General features: G+C 41.3%; 1 protein-coding gene across 1 annotated transcript; it reads left to right on the top strand.

Annotated features, from left to right (window-relative positions):
* Positions 1 to 7,036: 7,036 nt before the first annotated feature.
* On the top strand, positions 7,037 to 11,631 carry Il6 (interleukin 6). Its single transcript, NM_012589.2, has 5 exons — positions 7,037 to 7,119; positions 7,282 to 7,466; positions 8,760 to 8,873; positions 9,744 to 9,893; positions 11,119 to 11,631. The coding sequence occupies exons 1-5, from the start codon at positions 7,101 to 7,103 to the stop codon at positions 11,284 to 11,286; spliced, it is 636 nt and encodes a 211-aa protein (NP_036721.1). The 5' UTR covers positions 7,037 to 7,100; the 3' UTR covers positions 11,287 to 11,631.
* The last annotated feature ends 5,553 nt before the right edge of the window (positions 11,632 to 17,184 follow it).

Below are 17,184 nucleotides of genomic sequence, written 5' to 3'. Positions count from 1 at the left end.
AAGGATTTTAAATCTCAGTATTTGTTGAAATACTTAGTGTTTACTTATTTCAGCATCTAAGTTCTGAGAAGTTGTGAATTCTCTCCTTATCCATATCAGCTCCCTCACTGTGAGCTGCTTGATGCTTGCTTTGTGATAGGTCTTACCTTCAGGATGTTTAGTTCTCTTACACAAGCAAAACTATCATACTAGGTAACTTAGTCCCCTAGGAAGTACAACCAGACCTTAAGTAAAAAGAGAGAAAGACCTCAACGGTAATATCCTTTGATTAATAATCCATTTATTGCTTTGTGAAGCAGGCCCCAGTAATGAATTTCAAGATGAAGTAATGTGCCATATGAAAAGAAGTGATAAGATCAGCCTTTGTCCATGAAAATGATCTGCCATCCTGCCATCCCTGAATACCAATTAGCTACTAATGCCCACCATGAGTCCAACAAGGGGTAGGCTGTGTTCCATACCAGCTGAAAAGCAAACATCAAGTCAAGCTGAAAAGCGTGCATGATGTCAAATAACCAGCATAACTTAATAATTTAGAAATGCCACTACTGCATGAACAAACAATAAGTTAACTTTTGGGAAGTCAGTGATAATTTTCAATGCATCTTATCACTACTAAGCTATGAATACATTCCCTGTGCCTTGTGAACAGTGAGCGTCAACATACTTCATTTGATGCTTCCCTTCTGAACTCCAACTAGTTTAATCTTCATTCAGTGTTGTATATGCAGAGAGAGAAAAATCCAAGCCTGGCCCAGTGATGTGAATTTGTAATTCTAGCTTTTCAGAAAGCAGAGGCAAGAGAATCAATACCAACAATCTGAAAGAACAAGAATCAACAAGAGCATTTACTAAGAAATGTGCTGGCATTGCCCTGGCATGTTTTCACAAAGAGATTCTGACTTCTTGAATTAGTTTATTTTGCCTGAGGCTACCAAGATCCTGGACATGTAAAAATGGAAAGCATCCTAAATAGCTGAAATTAATTTACCCAATCTTCTTTGGGTGGGAACAAGATGATGGCATCAGGCTTTTCAACATTCAAAAGTTATTTCTCAATGCTGAGGACATATCCAGCAATAGCCCATGATGAATAGACTTTAGACTTTGGGGTACTGAGCATAGCTAGTGGAGAGTTGCAGAATTACAGAGTGTGGACAGACTGCTGGAGCAGGGAAAACATCTAGAAATTGCCGTATGTGAAGGGCTTAAGTAGGAAAATACCCTGCTCTGACATCCTCCTGTTAGTTATCATCTCAATGTTCAGATCTGGAAAATGCTTGTATTCCTCAAATATAGCCCAAGGATTTAGTAATGTAATAAGGAAAAAACCAAAAAACAACAAGGACAACTTAGGGGAACCCTACATTCAGCCAAAAGTTTTGAACCTCATTCTGTCTGAATTCTGCATTCCATTCAGTAAGGCTATTCAGATCTTCCCAAGCTTAGCCAAAAGAACAGCTATATAAGACCTGGGCCTGGATCTCCTAAGAACAACCTGCCCAAGACTATATACCTGAGTTCTTTAGACCTAGACCTGCAATGAACAAACTAGTCATAGAGCAGTATATGTGACAGTATTTATACTGTACTTACAGAGACATGAGAGAATTTGATGCAACCAGCAGCTGTTGCTTAGGTACCAAACCCCCAAACAGATCTTTTGCCATTTCCCGGCATTGTAAAGCTGACTAGTGGGAAAGTCAGGCCTACTCTCTGGTCACTCACTTCACCAAATTCCTGAATGTTACCTACATGGAAGTAACGTAGTTTGCTGGATAAGGGATCTGGACAAGTCATCCCACAAGAGCCCGGACATTCATCAATGTGGAAGAGTCACAGACCCTGGCAGAAGAGTGGCAGCAGATAGATACCCAAGCTCTTTGGATGCTTCAGATTTCAAAGTTATTTAACATAGAAGGGACAGCATTGTAGAGCTGTGACATAGTAGGTCTGTGGGTCAGGGAATCTTTCTCCCCTGCTGCACCACCCCTTCCCACCACATACTACATAGAGCAAGTCACACAGAGAGTGGGGAGGGAGGGAGGGAGACAGGGAGACAGGGAGACAGGGAGAGGGAGAGGGAGAGGGAGAGGGAGAGGGAGAGGGAGAGGGAGAGGGAGAGGGAGAGGGAGAGGGAGAGGGAGAGGGAGAGGGAGAGGGAGACAGGGAGAGGGAGACAGGGAGAGGGAGAGGGAGACAGGGAGAGGGAGAGGGAGACAGGGAGAGGGAGAGGGAGAGGGAGAGGGAGAGGGAGAGGGAGAGGGAGAGGGAGAGGGAGAGGGAGTGAGAGAGAGAGAGAGAGAGAGAGAGAGAGAGAGAGAGCAATGTATCACCTGTAATTTTTTTTTTTTTGGCCTTAACTTGCTTACCAGGATTCTTCTATATCACTAGATCACTTTAAATCAATCCAGGTTGATCTCCTTCGCAGCAACAAGACCTAGTATCTCTGACATGGAAAGTGCTTCACACATCCAAAATATTTTGTGGAAATGGTTCACTATGAAGATTAGGCCTTTCCTACCTTCATGAGTCCAGCTTGCAAGAATACAGCAGAAACTTTATTCAGAGGAACTAAGACATTCTCTTGTTAGCAAATAACTGATAAAAAGGGCAAGGAAAGGAGGTAAAATACATCACAGCCAGGTCAAAAGAATCCCCTGGTTTTGACACAACATATGATACTTTTAAATTGTTCCTAGTACCTTAATTTTGAGGGAAAGTTGATACTTTGTATGCTTAGTTTCTGCCCATGACTCTGAGCTCAGAGAACTGAGATCTTTGGAGAAGCCAAAGGTGGTTTAAGTGACTTACCAGAATAAGTGAACTGGTTTCTCTTAGCTGAGGTTTCCTAATTTTGAAGCACAAGTAGCAGCCACTGAAAATCAACCCTACAGAGAGAAGCAAGCACAGAAACTCAGCCTGAGGGATCTTCCTGGACTAGGGAGGCCAGGATCACAAAGTGATTTTTTTATCACCATCCAGCTTCAGAGAGGCCAGCTTATTAACATGTTGGGATCAGAGCACTCTCATTAAGATAAGACAGAAAGGTATAGCAGGCACCTAGGCAGGGGGCTGGCTGTTCCTTGCTATTCATAGGACCAGTCCTAAAGTGCCTGGGATTTTCTAGTTTTCTACGGATAAGGGATCTCCATGCATAGCAAAATAACAAGGGCAAAGAAGAGATGAAATCATAGGGTAGATTTGCATTTAGCTTAGCGTTAGGAGATCTAGGTTGGAAAATCTAAGGCTGCGTCAACAAGTTGCTAGGAACTACAGTGGGACTGGGGCAACACTAAGGCTTTAAGGCCAGAACTGAAACTGAACTGTCTGGCAGCTGTCAAGAGCTTAGGGCAATTAGCCTGGCTGTCCTTTAAAATCAGCCAGTGCCTTCCAAATAGACACAACACCCTTCTTCCTAATATTCTCTCTCCAAAATAACAACAATATGTTTTCTCAGTACAAGACATTTCCAAGAGCCTCTCTCCCAGAAGAAGCTGTTAAATTATCCATTGTTTCACTTTGCAAACACCTTCTGTCTTGGTGACAAATGAAACTAGTTCTAAAAGCAACTGCAAGTTCCCTAGTACCAGTAACTTCTCTTTTCTCTTTGAGATACTCCTTTTAGTTAAATTGCAGATGCGCTCATCTCCAACCCCAGCCAAAGAGTACATACCCCAACCCGAGAGTGCGGAAAACATTTCTCTTTTAGAGATGTAAATGTCTTTCTTCCACTTACCTGAAATGTGCTAATGAACTCTGGAATTCATCAACACATAGAAAAGTATATGTGAGTAGAAATTCAGAGGGACACAGTCAGCCCCATACAAAAGAAGAGAATTTCCTTTTCTTCCTCATACACATATTCTCACCTTCATCTCTTGATCTCAGCAATGCTGAAGTCCCCGAATTTTTAGTTAGTAATGACAATGTATACTAGCCTTTCTTGTTTATTAATAGATACTAAAATATGGATGAGATTTGGGGGCAAGTAAGTGCAACTCAGGAAATTTTTGCCTCAAGTTTTGCTGTGAACTTAAAACAGCAGAAAAAAGTATCTACACACACACACACACACACACACACACACACACACACACACTCACCACACATACATATTTACAAGGAATTCTTCAAATGGGAAACCTGTCAAGATACAGAGAAAAGAATGTATAATGGTAGATAGAGTTTAGAGTTTAGAGTTTAGAGTTACTGTGGTAATATTTTGGTTTAAGAAGAGTGTTTTTCTCCCATAAACAAATGCCAATCAAAGGCAGTGGTGCTAATAAAGATCCATGCTGGTGACATACATACAAAGGAACAAGACAGAATCACCCTGCCTTCCAAACCTTGAATACTAGAAACTTAAGCTCTGGGGTTGTCAAGGCCATTTATGCTTGAGAATTATGCTCAGAAACTTGAAGGATGATGATATGTATAGACTGTTAATTCTCCTATAAAAAAAACTTAGCAGAATACTTTGGGAAAAGTCTAGGAGTAAAGCACAGCTGGCTAATTAGTGAGTAAGGGACCTAGTTTGAGTATGGCTTTGTCTGCGTGTGTGAATGTGCGTCACGTATATTCAGTGCCAACTGAGGCTATAAGAGGGCATCAGATACCCAGGAACAAGAGTTACAGATGATTTAGAACCACGATGTAGAAACTGAACCCACATCCTCTTGAAAGAGCAATAGATGACCTTAACGTCCAAGTCATCTGTTCAGCTCCTCATAATGAATTTTCAATAGCACCACCAATCTCATTTCTTTAGGGATAAAATGGTTCAGAGACTAACTTCATCCTTGGTACAGTAAGCTGGTTGTTCTCCATAGTAACTTCACAAGCAAGGTCCCAGGTGAACTGATAGTTATGCCAGAAAAGCTCCCTGAGGGAGAAGTTCCAGCTCTTAAAAATAGTAGAGTTGGTGCTTACTCTTTCTTAGTTATCTTTACGGCAGCTCTGTATGATGACCTAGTATTATTTTCCTGTTAAAGAGTAAATAAACAAGAACACAGATCTTGGGCTAATTTAGCCACTAATAAACAGCTAGCAAATGGTGGCATTGGACTTCTAACCCAAATTATTACTCAAAAGGCTATCGTCTCCACATGTACCCTGCCCCCACCCCCCACCTCCATGAAAAGCGATATAGACATCATCCAGACCATTAACATACAGTGTGTATCTCTATGTATAAACATGCATTTTACACACATATATGTGTGAAATGTATATGTATAAATATATGAGCTGAGAAAACCTCTTCCAGATGAAGCTGACAAGAGTTCCACCGAAACTACTGGGGTTTAGGCACCACTTGTAGGACCATTACTTTCCTCTGTTGTCTTGTTTGAACATTTTATCATGGATGCATGCCTCCTACTTAAAGAGCATTTTTTTAAAAATTGAAAACAGAAATTTGAATGTTGTAGTTAGTCTAACAGTCAAGCTTATTGAGTCATTTAAAAATTGTTAAGTGGAGAAAAGAAACTCTATACCTTAGAGACCTGAGAGAACACATGGCAGGGAGTAGGGGAAGTAGAGACATACTGAGTTCCAGGCTATTTCAGCTGCCATTTTAAGGTCCAAGGGCACTAAAAGTAAAACCATCCTGCTTTCTCTCCCCCATTTCCATTTTCAACTACAATCCCCTAGAACCTATGTGAGGACTAGTGCCTCACACAGTGAAAGAATGGGAAACCTCACTTCTTCAATAGGCAGTTTCTCGTTTATGTACACAAACAAGAGTCCACCCATATTTTAACTGTCCCAGCAACAGTCATTGCTTTCAGAGTCTTAAGGCAATCTGCAAAGTGAAGAAACTGATTTCGATGCTAAGAGTCTGATTTGTAAATAGTTTTGGGTTTATATACAGAGCCTACTTTCAGCCTGTAATCATTTTGAGTGCTATCTAGGTATCTGGAGACAGGTGGACAGAAAACCAGGGACTAATCTGTAAAATAAATTGAACAAAGGGAAGAAGTCTGTTTAAGCTTGACCCAGCCTAGAAGTCTCGGACATTAGAAGGGTCATTCTGAGTGAGACATGCCACCTTTAGATTCAAATCCTGTCACCCAGTTAAAGGGAGCTTCAAACATCTAGCTACGATACAACGAGGTCCTTCTTTGCTGTAAACCCTGAATAAACGTAAGGACTGCAACAAACCTTCAAGTCTCCTTGCATGACCTGGAAATGTTTTGGGGATGTTCTGGCAGCAGTGGGATCAGCACTAACAAATAAGGCAACTCTATTACAGAAACTAAAAGTCTTACTAGTAAGATGGCCAAGAGACCACTAGGGAGAAATCAGAAAGTGGACTTGGACTTGAGAGGAAACCAGGAGTGCTTGATGACAGAAGATATTTCTGTTCTTCACTCCATAGTAGCCCACCTGGCAACTCCTGGAAACAACTGCACAAAATTTGGAGGTGAACAAACCATTAGAAGCAGCTGGTCCTGATAACATGCAGGAAGAACAAGCAATATGCAGCAGGCATCACTACTGTCTGTGTGACTCCAGGTCAGGTGCTGGGGGTGGAGTGGGAGTGGGAGTGTGTGTCTTTGTATGATCTGAAGAAACTTAGGTCAGAACATCTTTAGATTCTCACAGACATGAAAAAATTAGAAGAGTAAATCCTGGCCTCTTATTAATTCATGAGTGTTTGTGTGTGCGCACATGTGTTTAAATAACATCAGCTTTAGCTTCACTTTCTCCTTATAAAACATTGTGCATTTCAGTTTTTCCCCCTATCAAGTGCTCAAGTGCTGAGTCACTTTTAAAGAAAGAAAAAGAGTGATCAGGCTTCTTAAGGATAGCCTCAAGGATGACTTAAACACACTTTCCCCCTCCTAGCTGTGATTCTTTGGATGCTAAATGACGTCACATTGTGCAATCTTAATAAGGTTTCCAATCAGCCCCACCCACTCTGGCCCCACCCCCACCCTCCAACAAAGATTTTTATCAAATGTGGGATTTTCCCATGAGTCTCAAAAGTAGAGAGTCGACTCCCAATAAATATGAGACTGGGGATGTCTGTAGCTCATTCTGTCTCGAGCCCACCAGGAACGAAAGTCAACTCCATCTGCCCTTCAGGAACAGCTATGAAGTTTCTCTCCGCAAGTAAGTGAAGGCAGTTTCTCGCCCTCTGGCGGAGCTATTGAGACTGTGAGAGGAGTGTGAGGCAGGGAGCCAGCCAAGTGGGTTGGCTAGCAGCCAGCAGCCAGCATCAGGCGCCCAGCTGGGCTATTTTCTCATTTGCTTCTTTCCCTTTCCTCCACGCAGGAGACTTCCAGCCAGTTGCCTTCTTGGGACTGATGTTGTTGACAGCCACTGCCTTCCCTACTTCACAAGTCCGGAGAGGAGACTTCACAGAGGATACCACCCACAACAGACCAGTATATACCACTTCACAAGTCGGAGGCTTAATTACATATGTTCTCAGGGAGATCTTGGAAATGAGAAAAGAGGTGGGTAGGCTGTGAAAGTGATGACGGCCCAATGTGGGCATCCATTCATTCTCTTTGCTCCTGAATTGGGAATTCTCTGCTGGGTTCTAGAGCCCTTTGGATTTGAAGCTAAAGATCAGACTAGACTTGTATTCTCTCTCTCTCTTCTCTTTGCTGGTTTTGGGTGGGAGTTGTGTGTGTGTGGTTCCTTCCCTGTCTGGAAGATACAGAATGTGAACTGCATTTCTAGAAAATTCACAGTGGACCATTCTCAGTTCCAATTTAGTTGTTGTTTCTTGGGTAGGGATTCCTTTTTCTTTATCAAAGAGTAAGATCTCTTGGCCTTCATTTGTCCTTTGAACTCTACAAGGACCAGAAAGTGCTTTTTGGCTGAATGTAGTAAGCTGTGTGTGTGTGTGTGTGTGTGTGTGTGTGTGTGTGTGTGTGTGTGTGTGTGTAATCAGGATGCTCCAGGGTCAGCCCAGCTAAGATGCATATTGTATAGAGCCTAATAAAGTACTAACATAAAAAAAAATAGATAAGGCTGGGCATAATGGTGGATACCTCCCAGCACTTGGGAGGCACAAGCAGGAAGATTTTTGTGAGTTAGAGGAAAGCTCAGTCTACATATTGAGTTCCAGGATACCCAGGACTACATTGGGAGATCCTTTCTCAAAAACAAAACAAAATAAGAAAACAAAAAACCCAAAACCAACCAACCAACCAACCAACCAACCAACCCTACCTAGATTAAAATATCTCACATCTTTAAATGCAAAGTATTTTGACTCCGCTTGACAGAAAGAAAAAAAAAACACAGTCAAGATTAATAGCCTATTCTCTAGGTCTGGGTGTGTAGAATCAACTTTTTAATCTTGGGAAGATTCCCAATTTATTTAGTACTCTAATTATGGAGTTAGAGATGATGGCACAGACCCTTCCAGATGGAATATTCTCTGACTTAAATTTATTTGCCCCAAAATATCATCACAATTTCTGTCCTTTACTAAGCTCCTACTCTATGCTGGGCAGTTTTATCATCGAATCGTTGAAATAAATGTATAAGAGGGACTTCAATAAGTCTTTATTTAAACATAGGCAATACCTAAGTAAGAGTACAAAGCTTGTAGTCAAAAGAGAGCCTGGGACTGAGCCTAAGGGACCCTTTTTATTTATTGGGCTGCTTAGTAAGGTTCTAAGAAGGTGTAGCTTCCCTTTTCTTAATGTGTCCTGGCTATGGAAGAGCATGACTTGGCCCTCTAGTGGTGTTTGTTGTAGGAGTACTTAAGTGCTCATTCTGGTAATCTTTTGCAGTTGTGCAATGGCAATTCTGATTGTATGAACAGCGATGATGCACTGTCAGAAAACAATCTGAAACTTCCAGAAATACAAAGAAATGATGGATGCTTCCAAACTGGATATAACCAGGTAGGAACTTGTCACATTTACTTCCAGCAATTCTTCAGCCAATGTTCTCTCTTGCATTGATACCTGCATATATACAGTCTCAGTCAGGTAACAAAGATGGGGAAGTACATCCAACACCACTTGGATGTAACTGGCCTACAGGAGCTTGCATACAAAAGGAGATTGAGAGGCACCTCAGTGGCTGCTAGGGTGAGGGAAAGTTTACATCACTCAATCTACGTCCATCAGGAGCCAAATGTTTCAAGTCTTTGTTCTCCTCTTGGCTTTGAGGTGTTAGATGATTAAAAAACATTTTTTTTCTCTAAAAAAATGAAAGAGTAGTTATAAAAAATGTTATGTAAATGTCTTGAGGAAAGTAACTTACAGCTTTAATTAAAAAGCAATTTCTTTGAACAGGTAAAGTCCCACTACACTGTTAAATGTTTAGCAAGTTTAGCTAGTTCATGTCTAGTACAGTAGTTTATGAGCCATTCTCTTCTCTGGTTGCCCCTGGAAGGATTCAGGCCTACTCTCCCTACTGAGGACACTCTTCATACCCCTCTCCTTCCAGCCAGTGATATAATCTGCATGGGTTTCTTATTTCTTAAAAGCAGGTCTCAGGTCAGCCCAGATAAGAACAAGAGTACAGGAAGTGCACTGGTGGGTAGAAGGCAAGGAGTCGGGTCAGAAGTAGATTCTCACTATCATACTCTGGGACCCAGGGGGAAATATTAAGTGGTGCCTTTCTCTACTTGTCCAGATAATTAAAGGAGGTCAGCTGATGCTGCCTATTGCCCAATTCTGTAGAAAATGCTGAACAGCAGGAATCTTATTCTCAAATTGAGTCTATCTCCTAGAAAGAACTGATATCTCCTTCCATTTTACTTATAGGAAATTTGCCTATTGAAAATCTGCTCTGGTCTTCTGGAGTTCCGTTTCTACCTGGAGTTTGTGAAGAACAACTTACAAGATAACAAGAAAGACAAAGCCAGAGTCATTCAGAGCAATACTGAAACCCTAGTTCATATCTTCAAACAAGAGGTGAGTGCGTCCCCATCTCTCATGCAGTGTAGGGAAGAGGTGCTAGGAGAAAACACCCAGCATCTCAGGGTAGCAGCACTTTTTCCAGATAGCTGCTCAAAAGGGAGAGTCTGAGCAACAGTTCTTTGACTGTAAGGCCTTGCTTTGTTTTACTTTGGGGTTTTGTTTGGGCCTCTCTTTTGCAAAGACTGTCAATACTTGCTTTAAACTGTATTAAATAGAATGTTATTAATTGCTTAAGAGATAAGAAAGCCTTAACAGACAAAAGGAAGCATATCCAACCTTACACAGTCATCCATTATGAGAACATAGAGCACAAAAGTGACTTTAATATTTAATCCCTGGCAAGTGACATTTTTGTTACCACAGACCTAATGCAGAGAAGTAGCCAAAAGCTAAAATGTCAGGAAAGGAAGGGATCAAGGGCTTCTGGCTACCACTAGCCATTAAATAGTAGATATGGAGGACTGATGGCTCAGAGTGTGGATGAGTCAAGCCAGATGCGATAAGAGGGCCTGGAATAGAACCCTCATGCTAAGGCTGCTTCTGCCACTTGTAGTTTCTTGCCTCAAACCAGGGCATTTTCCAGTTTAATGTGCACAGAAACCACCCAGGGTCTTGTTCCAGCAGAGTCTGACTTAGAAGGTCTAGGAAGGGAACTGAGATTCATTTTTGTAAACAGCTGCTTGTTTATGGCCCTGCTATTTTATTCAGGCTCCTAAGTCATGGGGCAAGCCTTCCTGTTAGTCCCCATGCCAGTGGGTCCACGGTAGAGTGTTTCCATCATTCTTCATGCTACCACACCAAGAAACTCTCAACAAAGTCTGAATGGAAAAGGTGAAGGAATGCATTTGATTTAGATCCCTCTTCTGTTATCTGGTAGCAATACTGTATGTTAACATGGATATTTGGATAACAGATGAATAAGATGGTGCTTTGGATGCTTATTCTCTAGTGGCAGACAGAACAGCAAAGTTAGGATTCTGTTGCTATTGGAAAACTAATACTAATCTCCTTGAAAAAAAAAGAATGGAGTTGTTAAGCATGGGTTTCTCTCACGGTAAGCTTGGAGCAAAAGTACCTACCTCCTCTAACTTGGGTGAGTCAAAGCAGATTGACCTAGTTAATCTCATTCATTCTAAATTAGAACTTCCCATAGCCCAGAGCACTCCACAAGGAAAAAATTGTGCAATACTTAACCAGTCTTTCTTTTTTCCTCCTTTAGATAAAAGACTCATATAAAATAGTCCTTCCTACCCCAACTTCCAATGCTCTCCTAATGGAGAAGTTAGAGTCACAGAAGGAGTGGCTAAGGACCAAGACCATCCAACTCATCTTGAAAGCACTTGAAGAATTTCTAAAGGTCACTATGAGGTCTACTCGGCAAACCTAGTGTGCTATGCCTAAGCATATCAGTTTGTGGACATTCCTCACTGTGGTCAGAAAATATATCCTGTCGATGGGTATCTAAATTATGTTGTTCTCTACGAAGAACTGGCAATATGAATGTTGAAACACTATTTTAATTATTTTTAATTTATTGATAATTTAAATAAGTAAACTATAAGTTAATTTATGATTGATATTTATACTTTTTATGAAGTGTCACTTGAAATATTATGTTATAGTTTTGAAAAGATAATATAAAAATCTATTTGATATGAATATTCTCTTACCTAGCCAGATGGTTTCTTGCAATATATAAGTTTACCTCAATGAATTGCTAATTTAAATTTTTTAAAAAAAAATCTTTGTGATGTATTTTTTAAATTCTGTTTTATTTACATTTTAAATGTTATCCCATTTCTCGATTTCCCATCCAGAAACCTGATATCCCAACCTCATCCCCTAGTCCCCCACCCTCTCACTCCCCCCTAACCCCCCCTCCGCTTCTACCCACCCACTCCCTTCCACCTCTCCACCCTGACATTTCCCTGTACTGGGGCATCGAGCCTTGACAGGACCAAAGGCCTCTCCTCCCATTGATGTGGACAAGGCCATCCTCTGCTACATATGCAGATGAAGCCATAGGTCCATCCCTGTGTTCTCTTGGGATAGTGGTTTAGCTCTGGGAGCTCTGGGCTGTCTAGTTGGTTGATATTGTGTTCTTCTTATGGGGTTGCAAATCCTTTCAGCTACTTCAGTCGTTTCTCTAACTCCTCCATTGGAGACCCTGCTCTCAGTTCAATGGTTGGCTACGAGCATCTGCCTTTGTATTTGTAAAGCTTTGGCAGAGCCTCTCAGGAGACAGCTATATCAGGCTCCTGTCAGCATGCACTTCTTTCATCTGCGATATTGTTTGGGTTTGGTGGCTGTATATGGGATGAATCCCCATGTGGGGCAGTCTCTGGATGGCCTTTCAGTTTTTCAGTCTCTGTTCCACACTTTGTCTCTATATTTCCTCCTGTGAGTATTTTTTTCCCCCTTCTAAGGTTTGATGCATCCACATTTTGGTCTTCCTTCTTCTTGAGCTTCATGTGGTTTGTGAATTGTGTTTTGGATACTACAAGCTTTTGGGCTAATATCTGCTTACCAGTTACTGCATACCATGTATGTTCTTTTGTGATTGGGTTACTATGGGACAGTGAAAGACATACTGGTTCCCAGTTGCGGAGGCTTGAATCCTGGAGACCCTGAAGTTTCACCTGACTCCCAGGAAACCAGGGTGGTCACTAACCCATAGCCCTCCATAGATTTGTGACTATCAGTCACATAAGGGCAACACCCCAAGCCCCTTCACAGGTAGAGGACACGACCACAGGTCACATAGGCTCAAGACAGATATCCGTTATAATGAGGTACATAAAGGCCTGGAGTCATAGCCAATGAATTTCCCTTCCCAGACACTCCTCCCTGCAAAAGGTATTTAATCTCAGGCCCACTCTGAGAAGTGGGATATGGTTTTATTCATCCACTTTCTGCCATGACAATAAACACCTTGAAACCATGGACTGTCTCTTTTCATCGGGATCTGACATGGGGAGTTACAAAGAAGGCCTTTGCCTACAGTGCCACCATCTAATCTCCCAAAGAAAGCCTCCTGCGCTCTCAGCAGCAGCAACTGCCAAGCTCAAGCATACTGCTGAACTGCTGACCAGCCAAGGCTACCCCAGTGGGACCAGCTGCAGTGTCCCCTCTTTCTCCCTCAGCACTGGGCTAGATCCACTTCCACAGCCCCCCACTCCATTCTCAGCTCTTCCTCTGCATCCTAGTGGTTCCCAGATGCCCAAGAGCCTGAGAACTTGATGACCCTGGCCTCCTTGCAGGCCCAGGGATGGTGAGTCAGCTCTGGCTATGTCTGGATCCCAGACTGTGCTTCCCCACCTCCTGGAACATTCCCACAGCCTGACACCCCCAGCAGCAGCATGGGGTAAGTGCAGTCAAACCTCCTTTATCCTGCCTCCCCTGCCTCCAGAACGCTGTGGTGGAGCTGATTCAGGGAGCCCCACAATTAATTCTACAGGTTATCTCACTGAGAATGATATCTTCCATCTATTTGCCTAAGAATTTCATGAAGTCATTGTTTTTTTATTAGATTTTTTATTTACATTTCAAATGTTATCCCCTTTCCCCCACCCAACCATCCAACCCTTCCTGCCTCCCCACTCTGACATTCCCCTACATTGGATGGGGGTCAGCCTTGGCAGGATCAAGGGCTTCTCCTCCCATTGGTGCCCAACAAGGCCATCCTCAGCTACATATGCAGCTGGAGCCATAGGTCTGTCCATGTGTACTCTTTGGATGATAGTTTAGTCACTGGGAGCTCTGGTTGGTTGGTATTGTTGTTCTTAGGGGTTGCAAGCCCCTTCAGCTTCTTCATTCCTTTCTCTAGCTCTGCCATTGGGAACCCCATTCTTAGTTCAATAGTTGTCTGTGAGCCTCTGTACTTGTCATGCTCTGGCAGAGCCTCTCAGGAAACAGATATATCGGGCTCCTGTCAGCATGTACTTTTTGGCATCAGCAATATTGTCTGAATTTGGTGACTGTATGTATATATGCTGGATCCCCAGGTGGAGCAGGCTGTGAATGGCCATTCCTTCAGCCTCTGCTCCAAACTTTGTCTCCATATATACTCCTATGAATATTTTTGTTCCCCCATCTAAGAGGACTGAAGCATCCACACTTTAGTCATCCTTCTTCTTGAACTTCATGTGGTCTGTGGATTGTATCTTGGGTAATCTGAGCTTTTGGGCTATTTTCCACTTATCAGTGAGTTCATACCATGTGTGCTTTTTTGTGATTGGGTTACCTTGCTCAGGATGATATTTTCTACTTTCATCCACTTGCCTATGAATTTCATGAATTCATTGTTTTTAATAGCTGAGTAGTACTCCATTGTATAAATGTACCACATTTTCTGTATCCATTCCTCTGTTGAAGGGTATCTGGGTTCTTTCCAGCTTCTGGCTATTGCAAATAAGACTGCTATGAACATAGTGGAGCATGTGTCCTTGTCATATGTTGGAGCATTTTTTGGGTATTTGCCCAGGAGTCCTCAGGTAGTACTATGTCCAGTTTTCTGAGGAAATTCCAGACTGATTCCAGAATAGTTGTACCAGGTTGCAATTCCACCAACAATGGAGGAGTGTTCCTCTTTCTCCATATCCTCTCCAGCAATTGTTGTCACCTGAGTTTTTGATTTTAGCCATTCTGTCTGGTGTGAGGTGGAATCTCAGGGTCCTTTTGATTTGCATTTCCCTGATGACTAAGAATGTTGAACATTTTTTTTCCATCTTTATTAACTTGAGTATTTCTTATTTACATTTTGATTGTTATTCTCTTTCCCGGTTTCCAGGCCAACATCCCCCTAGCCCCTCCCTCTCCCCTTCTCTATGGGTGTTCCCCTCCCCATCCTCCCCCCATTACCACCCTCCCCCCAACAATCACTGAACATTTCTTTAGGTACTTCTCAGTCATTCAATATTCCTCAGCTGAGAATTCTTTGTTTAGCTCTGTACCCCATTTTAATAAGGTTATTTGATTCTCTGGAGTCTAACTTCTTGAGTTTTTTGTACATGTTTGATATTAGCATTCAATCAGATGTAGGATTGGTAAAGACCTTTTCCCAATCTGTTGCTTTTTTGTCCTAATGACAATGTCCTTTGCCTTACAGAAGCTTTGCAATTTTATGAGGTCCCATTTGTGGATTCTTGATCTTAGAGCATAAGCCATTGATGTTCTATTCAGGAAAATTTCCCCTGTGCCTATGTGTTCAAGGTCCTTCCTCACTATTCTTATTTGTGGACAATTACATTGTTTTCAAGTGTAAAAAAGAGAGAGAATACACATGAGGCAACATATTACTCTTCTGGTAACTGGGCTGTCTCCCTCACATTTGGAGTCTTTAGCAAGGGTTACCCAAGTCATTTGCACACTTGTTGGTGTGTTTTGAGAGCTGATAACCAGGAAGTAATAGGTAAATTCCTTTTGAAAAAAAAATCCTACCTGGCCTAGCAAATTCAGGGAAAATGGAAGAGGTGCAAGCATTCCCCAAAAGTCAGATCTGACTGTCCAGTCCTGTCTTCCAAAGATCTAGTGACTATAGTAGCTTAGTGGATTTGGTTGACATCTTTCACATGGCCCATGAGAATGTGAAAATAGGAGGTGACGAATTATCACAAATGTACAGGAGAGGCCAGGGGAGCTTTTTAAATCTGTGGTATACACAAAGGAAAGCTGCTTAAAATAGCTGTTCACAGTGCTGATCTGAGAGAATGTGGTATAGTGCAGGTAAGTGCTTGAACAACTCTCTACTCAATGATAACTTGGTCAGGGAAGAAATTAAGAAGGAAATTAAACATTTCCTGGATTCAATGAACATGATGACACAATATACTCAAACTTATGGGGAATAATGAAAGCAGTGCTAAGAGGAAAATTCATAGCACTAAGTGCCCAGGTAAAGAAATTAGAGACATTCTACACTAGGAACATAACAGCATACCTGAGAGCTCTAGAATAGAAAGAATCAAACACACCCAAGAGGAGTAGAAGGCAGGAAATAGCAAACTCAAGGCCAAAAATCACCCAAATAGAAAAAAGAATGATACAAAGAACAAAACTAAAAGCTGGTTCTTTGAGAGAATCAACAAGCCAAACTAACTAAAGGGCCCAGAGGCAGTATCCAAATTAATAAAATCAGAAATGAAAAGGGAGACATAACAACAGAAACTGAGGAAATTCAAAAAAGTCATCAGATCCTACTACAAAAGCCTATACTAAACAAAACCAGAAAATCTAGATGAAATGGACAATTTTCTAAACAGATACCATATACCAAATTTAAATCAAGAGCAAGTAAACTATCTAAACAGGTCCATATCCCCTAAAGAAATGGAAGTCATTAAAAACTTCCCAATCAGAAAAAACCCATGGCCAGATGGCTTTAGTGCAGAATTCTACCAGACATTCAAAGACCTAATACCAATATTTCTCAAACTATTCCATAAAGTAGAGACAGAAGGAACACTACCTAATTCATTCTATGAAGCCACAATTACTCTGAAACATAAACCTCACAAGGATGCAACAAAAAAGAGAACATCAGACCAATTTCGCTTATGAATATCAATGCAAAAATACTCAATATGATTCTTCCAAACTGAATCCGAGAACACATCAAAACCATTATTCACCACCGATCAAGTAGGCTTCATCCCAGGGATGCAAGGTTGATTCAATATATAAAAATAACATAATCCACTATATAAAAAAACACATGGTCATCTCCTTAGATGCTGAAAAAGCATTTGACAAAATACAACATCCATTCATGTTAAAATTATTGAAGATATTAGCCCATACCTAAACATAATAAAAGCACTTTGCTGCAAACCAACAACCAATATCCAATTAAATGTACAGATACTTGAAGCAATCCTTCTAAAATTAAGGACAAGACAAAGATGCTCACTCTCTACATATCTATTTAATATACTACTGCAAGTTCTAGCTAGAACAAAAAGCTATCAAGGGGATACAAATTGGCAAAGAAGTCAAGCTATCACTATTTGCAGATGATAAGATAGTATACATAAGCAACCTCAAAAATTTTACCAGAGAACTTCTATAGCTGATAAACAACTTCAGCAAAGTGGTTGGATATAAAATTAACTCAAATCTATCAGTAGCCTTCTTTTATACAAATGCTAAACAGGTTGAGAAAGAACTTAGGGAAACAACTCCATTCACAATAGTCACAAATAATATAAAGTATCTTGGGATAACTCTATCAAAACAAGTAAAAGATCTGTATGACAAGAACTTCAAGTCTCTCAAGAAAGAAATCATA

Source organism: Rattus norvegicus, chromosome 4, assembly GCF_021556685.1.
Source record: "Rattus norvegicus strain SHRSP/BbbUtx chromosome 4, alternate assembly SHRSP_T2T, whole genome shotgun sequence".
Classification (NCBI taxonomy): domain Eukaryota; kingdom Metazoa; phylum Chordata; class Mammalia; order Rodentia; family Muridae; genus Rattus; species Rattus norvegicus.
This window is presented reverse-complemented; position numbering and strand designations above follow the sequence as displayed.

What these genes read in the sequence shown, in the direction of transcription:
- Il6 (NM_012589.2), top strand. An exon ending in TCTTGGAAATGAGAAAAGAG is followed by an intron (nt 7,467 to 8,759) that starts GTGGGTAGGCTG and finishes AATCTTTTGCAG; the next exon opens with TTGTGCAATGGCAATTCTGA. An exon ending in TTCATATCTTCAAACAAGAG is followed by an intron (nt 9,894 to 11,118) that starts GTGAGTGCGTCC and finishes TTCCTCCTTTAG; the next exon opens with ATAAAAGACTCATATAAAAT.